General features: G+C 46.9%; 1 protein-coding gene across 2 annotated transcripts in view; it reads left to right on the forward strand.

Annotated features, from left to right (window-relative positions):
- Positions 1 to 19581, forward strand: part of MALT1 (MALT1 paracaspase) — a 175933-nt gene that overhangs the window by 135671 nt on the left and 20681 nt on the right. For both annotated transcript variants that reach the window (XM_040337760.1, XM_040337753.1), the window contains one exon: positions 14547 to 14674. In XM_040337760.1, coding sequence (XP_040193694.1) covers positions 14547 to 14674 — 128 coding nt within the window. The remainder of the gene's footprint in view (positions 1 to 14546; positions 14675 to 19581) is intronic.

Below are 19581 nucleotides of genomic sequence, written 5' to 3' on the forward strand. Positions count from 1 at the left end.
GCAGGTTGCATTTTGCATGTAATAGACTTCATTGGACCTGTACCAATTGCAAGTGTTGTGTTTTTTTTCCCTCCATAACAATCTATGTAAAGCTGGTTGTTAAGGAGAGGGCCAGGAAGCTGCCCGCTGTGTCCTTAACAACCAATGAGTCATCAGCTGTCCTTGAGATTCCCCTCTGACAGCTGAATGTAGAAATAAGAATTGCCTGCAGTAAAAAAATGGTGTGGGGTCCCTTCTGATCTGTTATGGACCTTGAGGACAACCCCACTCCAAAAAATTTTTTTTTAAATGGCATGAGTTCCCCCCAAAACCCATACCAGACCCTTATCTGGGCATGCAGCCTGGTAGGTCAGGAAAGGAAAGGAACAGGCGAGCGCCCCCCCCCCTTCCTGAACCCTGTCCTGCTGGTTGTGGGGATCTGCGGGCAGGGGGCTTATCAGGATCTGAAAGCCCCCTTTGCCCCCAGATCACGCCCCCCCCCCCAAAAAGTGTAAAAAGCGAGTAAAGACACAACACACGTTTTCGACAAGCCTTTTATTAAAAAATACTGAACAACTTCCGCCAATGTAGGTTCATCCTAAATCACAATGCCCGCTGCCACTACGACCAGAAAAAAAATGCTCCGCTCGTGCCAAAGTCTACCCGCCGTCTGCCTGCTCCACTGTCTGACAGTTCTTAAAGTGGAGATCCACCCAAAAGGGGAAGCTCCGCTTGTTTGCACCCCACCCCCCTCCACTGCCACATTTGGCACTTTTTGAGGGAGGGGGAGGGGGTACCTGCTTTTGACAGGTAAGATCGCACGGCGACGAAGACCTGTCAAGAACTTGTGTTGTATCTTTACTTACTACTACACTCTTTTGGTGAATAGGTAGGGGTGCAATGTACCCCATACTCATTCACATAGGGATACAGGAGTCCCGTTGTTGAAGGGAGCTTCCATAGCAGCCTTTTACAATGTAATCAAAATGCAAAAATATATATACAATATGTACATATGTTCACCGCGCTACTCAAGTTACAGTAAATAGCAGCCAACACCACAAAATAGATCAATTTTGCAAAACGAGTCAAACATAAAAAATAAGTGTAGCGCTTAAGAAGAAGAAAAAACTGAAAAAGACCATGCGAATAAGTCTTATGGCAAATGACATAACAACACCAAAAATGCTCATATAGTCCACAGTGTAAATAAGTAAAATGAAAGGGCCAGATTCACAAAGAGTTACGCCGGCGTATTAGTAGCTACACCGACGTAACTCGCAATCTAAGCCCATCGCATGTTTAAGTGTATGCTCAAACTGAGATACACTTAAACCTACCTAAGATACAACGGCCTGCGCCGTCGTATCTTAGGGTGCAATATTTCCGCTGGCCGCTAGGTGGCGCTTCCATTGAGTTTGGCGTAAAATATGCAAATTAGTAGATACGCCGATTCACAAACGTACGCTTGCCCGTTGCAGTAAAGATACGCTGTTTCTGTAAGAGCTATGCTGGCGTAAAGATAAAGCTGCCCCCTAGGTGGCGTATCCTATGTTAAGTATGGCGTCGTTCCCGCGTCGCAATTTTGAAATTTTACGTTGTTTGCGTAATTCGTTCGTGAATGGGGCTGGAAGCCATTTACGTCCACGTCAAAACCAATGACGTCCTTGCGACGTCATTTAGAGCAATGCACGCCGGGATTTTTTAGGGACGGCGCATGCGCCGTTCGTTCGGCGCTGGGGCGTGCTTCATTTAAATGAAACACGCCCCCCTACCCGCCGAATTTGAATTCCGCCGGGTGTTTTACGCTACGCCGCCGCAACTTTATAGGCAAGTGCTTTGTGAATAAAGCACTTGCCTGAAAAACTTGTGGCGGCATAACGTAAATCAAATACGTTACGCCCGCCCAAAAGTACGCCCATCTACGTGAATCTGGCCCAAAGTCTGTGAAGTAATCCAAATATTTCAATTAAAAGTGACTGTGTGATCAAATAATTGATAAAAGATCCACCACCAAGTAGTAATATTGAGAGGCTTACCAGAAGGATCGGACCCAAGTAAGTGTACACTTATCAGGCCGATCAAGCTTGTAAGGTAATGATAACTAGGATCCAAAACGACTCCAATGCTGAATAGGTCTATGGAACTCCTAAGGCATTCATATAGATGTTACTCAATACGAAACCAATTCATAGGAAACCAGTCAGATGGTACTGGTAGACACTGGAGGCCCAGGTTATTTGACCACACAGTCACTTTTAATTGAAATATTTGGATTACTTCACAGACTTTCATTTTACTTATTTACACTGTGGACTATATGAGCATTTTTGGTGTTCTTATGTCATTTGCCATAAGACTTATTCGCATTGATCTTTTTCATTTTTTTCTTCTTCTTCTTCAGCGCTACACTTATTTTTTATGTTTTACAATGTAATCAGCTGTGTCCAATCACAGCTGATCACATGTAAACACACTTGTTAGTTATAAGCATTCCCATCCTCACGCACTGTACCTGTGTGAGGAAATTAATGCTGATACCTGGCACGGCTATCAGTACATTGTATAGCCGTGCATAGCCGTGTATACACTGTCAATCAGGGCACTGATCATCAGTGTCCTGATGATCAGTGCAGCCCTATCTCTGCCTATCAGTGCTGCATTAGTGCCCATCAGGGCCAACTCATCAGTTCCGCCTCCTCAGTGCCCATCAGGGCCACCACATCAGTGCAGCCTCGTCAGTGACGATCGGTGCAGCGTCATCAACGCACATCAGTGAAGAAGAAAAATTACTTATTTGCAACATTTTATAACAAACTGATTATCCGTGCAGCCCCATCAGTGCCTATCAGTGTAGCTTTGTCAGTGCCCATCAGTGCAGTGCTACCTATCTGTGCCCATCAGTGCTGCCTATCTGTGCCCATTAGGACCACCTCATCAGGGCCACCTCATCAGTGCAGCCTCATTAGTGCCCATCAGTGCAGCCTCATCAGCGCACATCAGTGAAGAAGAAAAATTACTTATTTGAAACATTTTATAACAGAAACTGATTATCAGTGCAGCCCCATCACTGCCTATCAGTGTAGCTTTGTCAGTGCCCATCAGTGCTGCCTATCTGTGCCCATCAGGGCCACATCATCAGTGCAGCCTCATCAGTGCCCATCAGTGCAACTTCATCAGCGCACATAAGTGAAGAAGAAAACATACTTATTTGCAACATTTTATAACAGAAACTGAATATCAGTGCAGCCACATCACTGCCTATCAGTGTAGCTTTGTCAGTGCTCATTAGTGCAGCTTATCTGTGCCCATCAGTGCTGCTTTTCTGTGCCCATTAGTGTTGCCTATTGCCACCTCATCAGTGCCCATCAGTACACATCAGTGAAGAAGAAAAATTACTTATTTGCAACATTTTATAACAGAAACTGATTATCAGTGCAGTCTCATCACTGCCTATTTGTGTAGCTTTGTCAGTGCCCATCCGTGCTGCCTATCTGTTCCCATTAGTGCTGCCTATTGCCACCTCATCAGTGCCGCCTCATCAGCACACATCAGTGAAGAAGAAAAATAACTTATTTGCAACATTTTATAACAGAAACTAAACAAAAAAAAACATTTTTTCCCCTCAAAATTCTCAATCTTTTTTCATTTGTTTAGCAAACAATAAAAAATCATCTAGTGATGGTTAAATATCACCAAAAGAAAGCTCTATCTGTCTTTAAAAAAAATGATAAAAATGTCATATGGGTGCAGTGTTGCATGACCGTGTAATTGTCTTTCAAAGTGCGACAGTGCTGAAAATTGACCTGGGCAGGAAGGGTGCCCAGTATTAAAGTAGTTAATATCAGTGCGACCACTTTAGGGTATATACTGTATACTCTAATAAGCATTGTTGTTGGGAATGATCATAAAATGTAGGCAACAATTTCGATTCATCCTCATATGCCCGGCTCTTTACTGACAGCTCTTGAGTCACAGTGGTTATAGGCATGGGCGTCCGCTGACATTTTTTCAGGGGGGGCGCGCTTCAGCAGCGGCAATACACAGTCACATTTTACCCTTTCTTCGACCTCTAGCGGGGGTTAAAAGCGCCCCCCCATGTTAAAATGTAAAAACACCCCACTGTGCCCCCTGCATCTTTCATATCTCTTTGTCACTACTGTGTACCCCCTCTCCACAACTGCACCTCTGGACCCCTTTACATTACACAGCCCCCTGCACCTCTGGACCCCTTTACATTACACAGCACCCCACAGCTCTGGACCCCTTTACATTACACAGCACCCCACAGCTCTGGACCCCTTTACATTACACAGCCCCCTGCACCTCTGGACCCCTTTACATTACACAGACACCCCCCTAACAGTTCTGGACCCCTTTACATTACACAGCACCCCACAGCTCTGGACCCCTTTACATTACACAGCACCCCACAGCTCTGGACCCCTTTACATTACACAGCACCCTGCATCACTGGCCCCCTTTACATTACACAGCACCCTGCATCACTGGCCCCCTTTACATTACACAGCACCCTGCATCACTGGACCCCTTTACATTACACAGCACCCTGCACCCCTTTATATTACACAGCACCCCACAGATCTGGACCTCTTTACATTACACAGCACCCTGCATCACTGGCCCCCTTTACATTACACAGCACCCTGCATCACTGGCCCCCTTTACATTCCACAGCACCCCTTTCCTTTGACTGAAACACTACACTATAGTGACAGTATATTTATTTCAGGTCTAAAAGAGGAACCTTTTGGAATGAGGGACAAATGGATTTAATTCCAGAAGATGGACAGGCACGCTAAATAAGAGACAACTAGAAACTATGCCGTGGGCTACAACTCTGTGTTGCGTTTGCTCTGCGGTTCCAGACTTGCTAAAAACACATCAGAAAATAGTCTAGTGTTACCTGTGGCAACAGATGTTGGAACAAACAAAGCACAGGCCTGGTAAACGATATAAAGCGGCGCTCCCCTCCCTCTGTCCTCTGGCGCTCGTATCGTATGTCACGGAGCTGGGTCTGTGTGCAAGGTCCCGCCCCCCTAGTTCGGCTTGTGTGATAGGCTGAACACTAGAAGACTATCAGACGAGCCGAACTAGGGGGGAGGGACCTTGCACACAGAGCCAGCTCCATGACATACGATACGAGCGCCGGAGGACAGAAGGAGGGGAGCGCTGCAGTCGCCGCTTAAAGCGGCCCCAGGGCCAGTTTGGCCCTCCTCCTGGCTCTCCCTGGCGATTCCAGGGGGGGGCAAACGACCCCCCTTGCCCTATGGAGCAGACGCCCATGGTTATAGGTGTAATGGCTCCAGTGCTGCAGGCTGACCATGAATCCTAGAAGTCATACTAAGAAATGACGGTTACTTTCACGTGAGTCCCAGGAAGTTTTCAGGACTCTGCGGAAAATCTAACACAGCAAAAAGAGAAACACTTGCTGCTGCTTTAGAATCTTTAGAATACAGGAAATAAGACTTCCTGCTTTTACCTAATATTTTCAACAATTCTCAGTTTAACATTTTAAACTTTTTGAAAGTTTCCACTGTTATTTTTGAAGGATTTAAGGCAGAACTGTGGCTGGCAAGTCTCAAACAAATTGAACAAGAGCAAAAATATTTTGCAGCTAACCAGTCCTTAGATGTGGGGGCTGCTTTCGTTTTACCTTTTTCAAGCTTCTATCCTCCTATTCTTACCCGCTGATCCTGCCAGTAACACATTTCCTGTCCTAGGGTGACAGCACTCACTTCACTGCACTGTGTCCATGGAGAAGTGTTGTCACCCTAGGACAGGAAGTGTGCTAGGACTGCAGGACTCCTCTCCCTCTCATTTTCTCCATAACGTAGAGGGGAGGTGTTCTGTACTTCACAGAGGTGAACTGGGCAAGGCTAATAAAAGGTCACTACAGCATAGGCACCGTGTTGTTGGCTCGCTACAGTAAGTTAGGAGCTCACTTGATTTCTATCTGGACCAACTGGTATTCTTTTTTTATTGTCTATTGGGAGATTTGTATTTGTAGATAACATTAGACCTTTGGTTATATGCAGCTGTCTACAGAATGTGGACACTGGCAAAGGGAATAAAACATTGAAGGCCGGCCCCTGTATAACCTTGGTGCTAACTGCTGTGCTTTAGTTTTTTGCTAGTGTCCTAGGAGGATGGATGCTTTTTCCATAGCTCTGCTGAGAATTTTTTTTTATAATTATTTAAAACATTTTTTTTTACTGATTTTGTTTTTTTACCTACCGGTATTAACATGGTTGCTTCTCTGCATTTTTTTCTCATCAATCAGGGGACTTAAAGGAGAAGTATAGAATTACAAAAATAAACAAACATACAGCTGCAGCTGTCCGCCGCCAGCTCTAAGCTGGAGAACTGAGCAATCATATGACCCCTGATCGCTCCGTTCTCAATTCACTCTGAGCAAAAAGCAGTGTTAGTCACCACACTCTGCTTTTCCCCTCCAGTGCTCACTGGAGCGCTGGGCTGGAGAGGGGGTGGGAGCAGCTGGCTCCGACTCTCAGCCGCTCGCTGATTAGGAATCTGGGTGGATAACAGAGCCTGGAGTGGCTCTGTGACATCAGCCGACAGCAGGGAATAGCCCTTTTTTCGGCTGATTCTGGGTCACAGGAGAGTACAAGTAAGTGCACTCCTGTTGCCCAGAAGAGAAGTATGGCCGAAAAAGCATTGGTCATACTTCCTTTTTAAAGCCCTACTCCAGAAAATTTGAAAATGATCCATTGCAATGGAGCTGTGCCCAAACTGCAAGGATTAACTGCTTGTGAAGTCTAGGGGACTGGAGAAACACTTAAACCTACCTTATCCTTGGCTCCCCGGTAGATGGAGCTCCCCCACTCTCTGGTGGTGGACTGTCCCACCCGGCATTGGTCTTGATGATCTCAGGATTTTAGACCACTGGAGTATGGGAGGAAGATGATACAGGGAATGGTCTAGCAGTGTGGAGGATCAGGTAAGTAAATCCTCTTTTCAAGTTCCCTAGATGAGCAATTAACCCTTGCAGTGAGGGCACAACCCTACTGCAAGGAATCATTAAAAAATTTACCAGAGTTAAGCCTCCTACAAACTCACGGTTGTACGAGGCTTTCAGGTTTCTCATCAAGAAAACTGACCAGAATCTCTACAGGAAAAATGGAGAACAAGCTCATTATTTTCCTTGTGATTCTCGGCAGGGTTTTCCTGCCGAGAAACCCGAGCGTCTGTATACTTGCCTGTCGCCGTGGAAACCCGCGCATTCTCGAAATGACTTTGACGCATTCGCGGTAGCCTCCAAGGGCAGTGTTCTTTTGAATTGAGTGTGTGTACACTCGAGCACAAGAGATTCTTGCCAATAATCTTGTCAGGGAAAACTTTTTTTTCCTGACGAGATTCTGGCCCATGTGTGAAAAATGCTGCTTGAGCACTAATAGTCCTGATACAGCCACCTTCTGGATCACTTATCTTTTATGATGCCTTGGAGGCCATACCCAGACCCTGTTGGACCAAAGATTGCTTGGCTAGCCTAGAACGTGACCTTTCGGGCACTGGGCTCTGTTTTTGGTGCTTTTCAGACCTTTTTGTACTATGTAATGCTGGCGATACGATATACGAAAAATGGGCTGAAATTCAGTCATTTAGGCAGTTCGTTAATTTTTCGGCCAGTTAATGGGCACAAATCGTTAATCGGTTGGGATTTTTTTGAGCCAAAAAAACGAAGGACAAGTTTGGAAATTTTCTGCCAAACGAACGGTAAATTTAAAGGTCAATGTGTTTCACGTCATTTATGTCCATTGAACGCTCTATCGTTTGCTCTCACGGCCGAATGTTAGTTTTTTCCAAAATGGATTAGAACGATTTTTCGTATAGTGTATGGCCAGCATAAAAGCCCATACACACGATCGGACTTTTCGACAACAACGGTCCAACGGACGTGTTTTATCGGACAATCTGACCGTCTGTAAGCTCCATCGGACAATTGTTTTCGGGTTTTCAAAGGACAAATGTTTTCTGTGCTTGTTTTCAAACTTTCCAACAACAAATGTCCGATGGAGGATCATCCGATCGTGTGTGTACACAAGTCCATCGGACTAAAATCCAAAGTACAAACACGCATGCTCAGAACGAATGCTAAACATCAGCCAACAATAGCAGAAGTTACCCAAAGGGTGGCGGTAAAGAGCTGAAAAACCACGTGATTTGGTGAATGATGGCTGAAAATGTTCTGCCGTGTGTATGCAGAGCAAGTTCACGGCCAACAACCTTCGGACCAAAATCCATGGAAAAGTCCAACCACAGAGTACTCTCCAGGTCTAGATTTGTGGCACAGCTTTTGGTGTGATCTAGTCTCTGAAGACTCAATCCGTGAGTGGGCCCATGGACTCACTGGAATGTGAACTTTGGGCACTTGGGGCCAGATTCCAAGATATCTGCGGCGGCGTAACGTATCCCCTTTACGTTACACCGCCGCAAGTTTTCAGCGCAAGTGCCTGATTCGCCTGTTTTTTGAACGGCGATGTGCGTTATGTCGCTTCGTATTTCCGGACGTCTTACGCAAAAAAAAAAATAGAAATTCGACGCGGGAACGACGGCCATACTTTAACATGGCTGTTCTAAACGTGAGCCATGAAAAAGCAGGCCTAAGTTTGCGAGGGGAAAAACCGACTAATGACGACGTAAGAGATTGCGACAAACGCGCGTATCTTCGTGGATCGCCGTAATCAGCTAATTTGCATACCCGACGCTGGAAAACGACGCGAACTCCACCCAGCGGCCGCCGGAAAGTTACACCTAAGATCCGAAGGCGTACGAAGCCGTACGCCTGTCGGATCTTAGCCAACAGCCGTCGTATCTTTTTTGTGAATTACAAATAAAGATACGACGCGGCAAATTTGAAAATACACCAGAGTATCAGTAGATACTCCGGCGTGTTTCCTTTGTGAATCTGGCCCTTGGCTCTTGGCATTGTGGCACTTTCCAGACTGCGTGTATTGTGTCAGTTAGCCACAGAGCGCCCTCCAGTTTTGTAGCAGTGGTATAGCCTTTGGTTTATCCAGTTTATCTGATGTCTCCCAATTGAAGTAAGCCCCTGGATTTACAAATTTTATCTCAAATGTGGCTTTTTAGTGATGGGTCGCATTGTGGGACTTTCAAAACATTCTCTTGAGCAGTGACAGTATCCCATCTCTGTATACCTTCCTCATGTGTGAGCCTCTGATCGATGTGATATGAGCCTCTTAGGTGACCTTTTCACGTTGGACTCTATATCTTGGTGCTTTCCAGACCTTCATGAACTGTCAGCTAGCCGCAGACTACTTTCCAGTTTCAGCACTGTGACACGACCCTTGGTGTCACCCAGTCCCTGTAGACTCTCTCCCTGTGAGTATTTCTGTTTGTGGTTAGCATATCTTGATGTGTATCTCTTTCGCATTTGACTGTGACTTTTGTTACCTCTCAGTTGTTTGCGCACTGTATATCTTTCTGTATTTCCAGTTTTAGAGCCGCGACACAGTCTGTTGGTGTGACCCAGTCTCTTATTACATTTACTGGTTAAAGGAACACTAAAGTAAAAAATTTTATTTTTTTTTGTAAAATAACAAACATGTAATACTTACCTCCACTGTGTGGCTCGTTTTGCACAGAGTGTCCCCGAACCCTGTCTTCTGGGGTCCCTCTGCGGCTGTCTCGGCTCCTCCTCGCAAGAGCTTTCCACCTTCATGCGAGCGAGCGAGCATGGTGGAAAGCTTTTGCGGGCGCGCTCCTGTGATACAGCGGCGGGCATAGCCGCCGACTGTAGCACTCGGCCTCGTCGCGTCGCGTCATCGGATGTGATTGACAGCAAGGCCAGCCAATGGCTGCGCTGCCATCAATCCATCCAGCCTAGCCAATCAACGGCCAGGCTGGGAACCGAAGAGGATCATGGGGACGCGTGCGGGACTTTCGAGGGGTAAGGTAAGTAAAACGGGGGTTCGGGGGGGCCGGTACCGTCGGATGTTTTTTCACCTTAATGCATAGGATGCATTAAGGTGAAAAAACATTTACCTTTACAACCCCTTTAAGGTCGGTCGGGTTGTAGCATAAGTAACTGCCTCACAATTTTTACCGCTAGGTGGCATTTTTTTCATAAAAATTAATGCCCTTTTTACTGAATTGTTTAGCCCAAGAAAACTTAGTACTGACCTCATCCGATAGGGACAGTGTTGCGCACATGTACTTCTTGTTCCTTTCCTGTCCTTTGTCTTAAAAGCTCTGTGTCTCTTCCTGTTGCTTCTAGCATAATATGGGTAATCTAGGTCTCGGCCTTGCGGTACTGCCTGCCATCAGTGACCTAATTACTGCTAGCAACCTACAGACCTCACCAGCACCTACAGTCTGGGTTTGTGAGTGAGCTTGGCCTTGAATTTGCTACATACTCTCCTACTAGTGGAAGCAATTCACATGTATTGTTAGTCACGTAAGGTGACCAGATTTTTTAAATGAAATCCGGGGACATATTTTTTTTTTACTAGAATGGCGCCTCTCTGCCCTTTGCCGCCACCGCTGGCCTCATAGCCTGTCGTGTCTGGCCCTGGCTACTACTGGGTGGAGAGTGGAGGAAGATCACTCCACCAGGGAAGGCAAGGAGATAAACAGGCAGGCGGCTGGCTGGGACTTGTGCCAAGGCAAAAGAACATGCGAGCGGAGCTGAATGGGCATGCATCCGAAACTGAAGAAATATTCCCTCTGCTCCGACCAGCACATGATCATTATAAAGGGGCACAGATAATGGAACAAAAAATACACCCCCTAAGCTAGTAGGAGCAGAGGGGGGCGGGGGTTTTGTGATTCCGAATTTTTTTTTTTATTATTCTGCACTGACTGTCTTTGAAATTGCCCCAGCCCCTGTTCAAATCCGGGGACAAAACCGAGGACAGACTTGGTCCGGGGACAGTGTCCTCAATCCGGGAAAAGTTCCCTGAAACCGGGGATGTCTGGTCACCCTATGTTAGAGGAAACTGGTGTCTGTTCTAAATCCTGGGTCCCCTATTTTCTTGGATCATCCTAATCAGTGGCCTCCTTGCTTCCTGTGCCTGAGACCTACGCTGTGTCTACGGCCTCGTACACACGGACGGACAGTCTGCCCGCAGATTTCTGTCTGATGGTTGTACACACCATCAGACAGAAATCCGCGCGTAAACAATACGCGGTGACGTGGCCACGCCGTCGCCGCGTGGGCGGCCCTGGAAGTTCAAAGCTTCCACGCATGCGTCGAATCAGTACGACGCATGCGAGGGATGGCGGTCGGTCGGACGTGTCCGGTGAGTCTGTACAGACGACCGAACACGTCCGACGGACAGGTTTCCAGCGGACAGATTTCTTGGCAAGCTAAGAAATTTTTGCCCGCTGGAAACTGTCCGATCCGCCGGACAAATGTCCGGTCGGGCCTACACACGACCGGATCTGTCCGACGGACCAGTTTCAGCGGACAGATCCGGTCGTGTGTACGGGGCCTCACAGGTCTCTTATATCCACTTTGGCCTTTGTGCCAGTCTCTTTGTGTTAGTGATATATGGAACAATCTGCTTGTGGTTATTCAATTTACTCCTCAGCACCATCTGTGCTAGCACCTAGTTCTGATACTTTTGTACCCGGGGTCGTAAAATAGAAATCACAGGGCCCCATAGCAAAATGTTTTATGCCCCCCCCCACAAAAAAATGAACTAATGTCATTGAACAACAAATTACCACACCCATGTGGCACAGTACCCAGGCAACAGCTTATATTAATTTCAAACAACAAAGTATGCAGTATACTGTATGCAGCCTCCGAAGGACACACATTGCTGACCTCCATGCATTCTAACCAATTTCTGTTCTGATTAAACTTATGTGTAAATATAAGACAAACAGGGGAGAAATAAGACAGCAATGAGGAACAGTGGCCCTAATGGTAGTTTGATCAAGTTTATTCTTAAAGCGGTTCTCCACCCTAAAGTGGAGTCCCGCTGATCGGAACCCTCCCCCCCTCCGGTGTCACATTTGACACCTTTCAGGGGGGAGGGGGGTGCAGATACCTGTCTAAAGACAGGTATTTGCACCCACTTCCGGCCCGGCATTCACGGGCAAAAGACGGGCATTCCGTCACATCCCGTCGCCCCCCCCGTTGTGTGCTGGGAACACTCGGCTCCCAGCACACAGCGGGAGCCAATCGGCGGGCGCGGCGTGACTCGCGCATGCGCCGTAGGGAACCGGGCAGTGAAGCCGCAGCGCTTCACTTCCTGGTTCCCTCAGCGTGGATGGCGGGGGGAGCAGCAGAGAGATGAGCGATCGCTCGTGCTCTGCTGCGATCGGCGCTGGACTCCAGGACAGGTAAGTGTCCTAATATTAAAAGTCAGCAGCTGCAGTATTTGTAGCTGCTGGCTTTTAATATTATTTTCCCGTGGCACATCCGCTTTAAGGTCTTAGAAACATCTGTACCCTTGAACCTGGCGTTGCTCTCCCTCTCTTTGTGTCAAAATTATGCTAATGAAAAAATATAGCAAACATTTTCTTCACAAAAATAGAAAAATAGTCGAAAACGGATGACAGTCTCCCACTCCCTTCCAACCTCCTGTCTAGACTCCAGAGCCTCCTCATGTGCCGCAAACGATGTCCCTTCACAGGTGCGCTCTGCTCCTGCTGTATGCGGCTGCTTGTGTCAGGACATGACCGGACTCGCGGGGGCCCGGGAGGCTTAAAGCGACACTAAAAAAATAACAAACATGTTATACTTACCTCCACTGTGTGGCTCGTTTTGCACACAATGGCCCCGATCCACGTCTTCTGGGGTCCCTCGGTGGCTGTCATGGCTCCCCCTTCACAAGAGCTTTCCACCTTCATGCGAGCTAGCTCGCATGGTGGAAAGCTCTTGCGGGCGCACTCCCGTTATACAGCGGCGGGCATATGCCCGCCGACTGTATTACTCGGCCCCGCCCCCGGCGCGCCCCGTCATCAGATGTGATTGACAGCTGCTATCAATCCGTCCAACCTAGCCAATCAACGGCCAGGCTGGGAACCGAAGAGGATGACGGGGACGAGCGCGGGACTTTCGAGGGGTGAGGTAAGTAACAACCCCTTTAACCGTAAACTTATATTCCTCATCCTGTATGTTATATGGGCAATGGCCTTCCATGTTGTGCCCTGTTTGCCAGTGCCCTTCTTCTGTAGACGGCTGCATGTAACCCAAATGTCTAGGATTTTCTGCAAATCCCTGTGTCCCTCAATGGAATTCAAGAAACAGATTTTATGACAAGTACAAAAATCGTATTTTTTATTTTTCGAACAGACATAAAAAACAACTTGAATAGCATAGTTAACAAACCAAAGGGGAGCGAATAAAGCAGGTTCATTGTTGGGATTTACATACACTTTAAGGCCCAGATTCACAAAGCACTTACGCCGACGTATAACAAGTTACGCCGACGTAAGTGCAAATGTGCGCTGTCGTATCTGTGCGCCAGACCCACAAACTAAGATGCGCCTAAAAACAGGCTATACCCCTCCGACGTATCTTGCTTACGCCTGCGCAGAGTGGGCGCACATTTAGGCTGGGTGCATGGTGCTGCTCCCATTGCTTAGCCATTCAAACATGCAAATGAGGGAAATACGGCGATTCACGAACGTACGTCCGCCCGACGCAGGCTACGCGAGGTGCGCGTAAGTTGTACGTCCGGCGTAAAGTTATTCCCCATAAAGGAGGCGCAACCCAGCAGCAGACATGCAAAGGTCTGCACCAGGGAACACAAGCCGGCGTATTTTACGCTGGACGTGTGTCTGGCTGGGCGTAGGTTACATTCATGCCGTACACAGTGATCCGGCGTGGTTTAGGCAGTTGTTCCGACGTGGTTGTAAGCAGGCGCAGGGGGATGCGTCCACGGCGCATGCGCAGTTTGTGATGCGTATCTGTCTAGCGCTCGGCCCATCATTTGCATGGGGTCACGCCTCATTTGCATGGGTCACGCCCACTTCCACCTACGCCGGCGTACGCCTTCGAAACCCACGCCACGCTGGCGCAGCGTTGGGAGCACTGGCTTGCTAATTTCCATGCTTGCCTCTCTGCGCTGCGTTGACGTAGCGTACATTGGTTATTCTACGGCGCCGTAATGTGCGCCGTGCTCTCTGTGAATCTGGGCCTAAGTGTTTTTGTTTTTTTTTACACAGAAAGGGTTGAAATCCTTCCTGAAATGATACTGATGTTATTTTATGCGATCAGTTTAGATGTGAATAATGTAAAATAATTAGAAATGTTGTCTGAAGCTATTTTTATCATGACAAGTTCACAGTAATTTGGTTCTTTGGGGAATGTCTTCCTGAACTCCCTTATGCTCCCATGGGGCTTTGTTCTAAGCGCTCTTCAGCATGAAGCTACCAACATTTTCCTAATTGGGCCCAAGGGAAGCATTCGCAGAAGAAGTGATAAACTGGCTACTGAACATAGATTTCTAAAGTCCAGTGTGCACGCTAGGGAAGGTTATTAGAAAATTACTATTTTCCCTGCCTTTTTTCTGCTGACCTCTCATATGACCTATGCCAATTTCCTGTAGGTGCCAAGGGGCAGAGGCATTCGAAATCCAGCATTCCAATCTTGCAAATGGCATTTTCATGAAGTTTTTGAAAAAGCGTTTATTGGAAGATAAGAAAATCACAGTCCTCCTGGATCAGGTTGCAGAAGGTGAGTCAATCGTTTATTGTTGCAATAATGGCCATAGAGTGCTGTCTGCATTATTATCTCCTATTTATAGATCAGCCACAGTAGCACTTATAGCAAAACTCCAGCCAAACAGCGAAAAAAAAGTGGAAATACATATATTTTGGAGCTGTCTGACTTGCCAAAAGATTTCGAACTCTGTGAAGGTGGTCTTTTGATTCAGGTAGCCTGCCAGACAGCATGACTGTGTCAGTGACATTGCTTTTTACTACCTCAGTTAACCACGTCAGCCCCGCAAGAATTTACCCCCCTTCCTGACCAGAGCACTTTTTGCGATTCGGCACTGCGTCGCTTTAACTGACAATTGCGTGGTCGTTTGACATTGCACCCAAACAAAATTGACGTCCTTTTTTTCCCACAAATAGTTTTCTTTTGTTTTTGTTTTGTTTTTTTGCGATTTTTGCGTTTTCTTTTTTTTTTTTTTCCAAAATCATTCTTTTGTTTATAAACAAAAGAACAATTTTGAAAAAAAAAAGCAATATTTTGTACTTTTTGCTATATTATCCCCCAAAAATATATATAAATGTTTTTTTCTCAGTTTAGGCCGATACGTATTCTACATATTTTTGGTAAAAGGAAATCAGAATAAGAGTACCGTATTTATCGCGGTATAGCGCGCTCCCGCGTATACCGCGCACCCCTAAAGTTGCCCCAGAAATTCCTGTAAAAAAAAGTTATATGATTTTATTACTTACAGTTTTGGTGTCTTCTCAGCGTCCATCGTCCGGTTCGGCGTCCGTCTGCGGCCTCGGTGGTGTCCTCCCGGCTTCTCCAGAGCGCGCCTCAAGTCAAGTCGCCGCTTCCCGCGCTCAGTTCGAACGCCTCCGCCGACATATACCGAGTGCAGTACACTCGGGTACATTCGGCAAGGCTCGGCTTCGCTGGCGCTCACGCTCTGTGACGTTTATGCGTGAGCACGAGCGAAGCCAAGCCTAGCCGAATGTACCCGAGTGTACTGCACTCGGTATATGTCGGCGCTGGATTTCAAACTGAGCACGGGAAGCGGCTATCGGCGTATATAGCGCACCCACGATTTTCCCCTTATTTTAAGGGGAAAAAAATGCGCGATATACACCAATAAATACGGTATATTGATTGGTTTGCGCAAAAGTTATAGCGTCTACAAAATGGGGGGATAGTTTTTATGACATTTTTATTATTATAATTTTTTTTACTAGTAATGGTGGCGATCTGCGTTTTTTTTTTTTATCATGACTGCGACATTATGGCAGACACATCGCACACTTTTGACGCTATTTTGGGACCATTGTCATTTATACAGCAATCAGTGCTATAAAAATGCACTGATTACTATGTAAATTACACTGACAAGGAAGGGGTTAACCACTAGGGGGTGAGGGAGGGGTTAAGCGTGTCCTAGTGAGTGATTCTAACTGTGTGGGGGGCTGGGCTACAAGTGACATGACAGTGATCACTGCTCCCGATGACAGGGAACAGTAGATCACTGTCCTGTCACAAGGCAGAACAGGGAAATGCCTTGTTTACATCAGCATCTCCCCGTTCTGCCTCTCCGTGAGCCGATCGTGGGTTGCCGGCGAACATCGACCATGGCGCCGCACGGCTTCTTAAAGGGGACGTTCCAGGACGCCCATTTGCCCACCGCTGCCATTCTGCCAACGTATATCGGCGTGCAGCGGTCGGAAAGTGGTTAAAGTGGAACCACATTTAACACATTTTGGGGGGAGAGTGGGTACCTGAGCCGGAAGTTCAGCCCCACCCCACAGTTTTCTGGGACACATCACAGGTCCCAAAGGACTAGAGACCATTCACAAGGCGCATGCGCCATAGGAAACCGGCTGTGAAGCTGAAAGGCTTAACTTCCTGTTTCCCTTACTAGAGATGCTGGCGCCTGCACTTGAAGCCGAAAGAATCGGCTCGGGTGAGGACATCCCTAGATCCCTGGACAGGTGAGTGTCCTTACATTAGGTCCTAACATATAATATTTGTAGCACCTCTGCCGGGTTAGCCCCCCCATATAAAAAAAATTGACTTTTTTTATGCAGTTTGTTAGATCTTTGTTAGATCAGGTTAGATCAATCATTGTTTGCGTTAGATCACACACAGAAGAAGCAATATTAACAGTTATTTGCTGGGGGGGCTAACCCGTCATCAGCCCCCCCTTATCAAATTTTCTGGCCAAAAATCATTCAGGCTAATAGATATTCGTTAGATCCGGTAAGATCAAGTGTTTTTAACGTTAGATCTCATATAATTAGGGACTTATTAAGTGATTAATGAGGGGGGCTGGCCCCCCCTTATCATTTTTTTTGGCCAAAAATCATTCAGGCTAATAGATATTCGTTAGATCCGGTAAGATCAAGTGGTTTTAACGTTAGATCTCACATCGTTTCCGAGATATTCCACATAAAAAAATAGATTTTAGGTGGTACATATGCATGGACATATGGACGTGTTGGCCCCCCCTTATCAAGTTTTCTGAACGAAAATCATTTAGGCTAATAGATATTCGTTAGATCCGGTAAGATCAAGTGGTTTTAACGTTAGATCTCACATCATTTCAGAGATATTCCACATACAAATACAGATATTGGGTGCATACAAGGACTAATGAGGGGGGGCTGGCCCCCCTTATCAATATTTTTGGCCAAAAATCATTTAGGCTAATAGATATTCGTTAGATCCGGTAAGTTCAAGTGGTTTTAACGTTAGATCTCACATCATTTCAGAGATATTCCACATACAAACACATATTCCACATTGGGTGTACATATGGATGGGCTGGCCCCCTCTTATCAAAATTTTTGGCCAAAAATTATTCAGGCTAATAGATATTCGTTAGATCCGGTAAGATCAAGTGGTTTTAACGTTAGATCTCACATAATTTCCAAGATATTCCACATATGTTGGGGTGAAGATAAAACTGGGACTTTTCCAGAGACAGCTTCAACCCCCTCTTCAGGACCTTCTCCAGATGCTCTTTGTGCTCTTCCAGGGTCTTGCCGAAAATGATGATGTCGTCTAAGTACACCAACACCTCGATCAGTTTCATGTCACCCACAGTCTTCTCCATTAGCCTTTGGAAGGTGGCTGGGGCACCAAACAGGCCTTGATGCATACGGTAGAATTTAAAGATCCCCCCTGGGGTAATGAAAATGGTCTCCTCAGGGTGCATGGGAGTTTGGTAATACCGACTCTTTAAATCCAGCATGCTGAACCATATCGCTCCTGACAGGCTCTGCAAGGCATCTTCTATCCTTGGGGTGGTATATTGGTCATGAATGGGCCTTTAGTTTAGCGTCCGGTAGTCAATACACAGCCTCAGTGACCCATTCTTCCTCCGTACCACCACTATTGGGGAAGCGTATGGACTCTGGGACTCTCGGACGATACCTGCCCTCTTCAACTCTGCCAGTTGTTCACGCAGATCCTCCAAGTCCCCTAAAGGAATTCATCAAACTCTTTCTCTGAACAGCTAATTGCACTTGAAGAGATGGATCCAGTATTGGGCACTTTTTGCACACCCCACATCAAATTCACTCTTAGAGAATGCAGCCTGCCATCTCAGGAGCTGAGTCTTGACCCTTTCTTTCCATTTAGGCAAAGGAGGAGTATTCTTTGGATAGAACTCTTCCACAGAGATCCCATCCTTTGCTCCCCCCACCAAATCAGACGGCAGGGCTGGGGTGTCCGAATTCACTTGTCCCAGAAACATCTGAGCCGGCATTTTCACTGGAGAGACTTCTTTGCAACCCTTTGGTTTAAACCACCTCGGAATTATTTCCACTCCCATGTTTTCTCTCTGTCTGTCCACTTCAAGGACAATGAAAGGGCCTGGTTGTTTCCAATTTAGCTTGACAGATGTTAGTAAACAGGCCACTTTACCAGGCTGTAACACTTTCTCACACCGGTCCAAGCGCCAGATCTTTCCCACTCCTTTAGCTGGGGCCTTCTGTTCTTGTACCAGGCGCTGGTAGGCTTGTCTCAGCATGGGGTGCACACTTGTAGTTGAAGTGCTCGGCTCCAGACAGAGGTGTCAACAGCCTTCTGAGAAGATCAGTATTGGTCCCTATGACAAGAGAACTCTCACTGGCCCCTGGTGGGCGAGGACAGACCACTGCCAGAGTGTCAAAAGTCTTGGCTTTCCCAGCCACAGAGGGATCGATGGTCAGCTTGTCCAGTAGATAGCCATCATAGGGGGAGTTCTGAGTCACAATGCTCCATATCTCCAGCTCTTATAACTTCTGCAATGGCAGGTGCTTGAGGTGCCTGTCATAGAAGTCTCTGTAGAGAAGGGTCACTTAAAGAGGAAGTAAACCCTGATGGGTTTTACTTCCTCTTTTGCTACATGAACAGCCTGCAAATGTAAAGCATATCAGCCCATTATGTGACACTTACTTGCAAAAGAATCCAGCGATGTCCCCACTGCAGGAAGCGTCCATCTTCTGTCTCCTCTTACTTCCGGGCTGCGGACTCTGGTGCTGTGATTCGCCGGAGCTGCATGATGTCACTCCCACGCATGAGCACGAGAGCTGCAATTCACAGCACAGGCTAGGGAAGAAACGGCACTTAAAGCGGAGTTCCACCCTATTTTACAACTTCTTTGCATTCGTTTTTACACTGCCCCTTTAAATACATTTGGGATGTTTTATTTTTGTCTTTTAAAAACTCACGTTTTTATCTGTGAGTCTCTTATTCCCCCGCCGCGGCGGAATGGCCCCCCCCCCGCCGCATCCAGCGCTGCTATGCCTCCTGGGATATGTGTGTCATCAATCCCAGGAGGCTGGGCTGAACATCGCAGCCGTGGATGAACATCTCGGGGGGCGGGAGGGAGGGAGGGCAGTGCCGCCCATAGAGGTGGTGTCCTTCCTCTTCTCCCTCTCCAACTCCTC

This window comes from Rana temporaria, chromosome 1 (assembly GCF_905171775.1).
Source record: "Rana temporaria chromosome 1, aRanTem1.1, whole genome shotgun sequence".
NCBI classification, from domain to species: domain Eukaryota; kingdom Metazoa; phylum Chordata; class Amphibia; order Anura; family Ranidae; genus Rana; species Rana temporaria.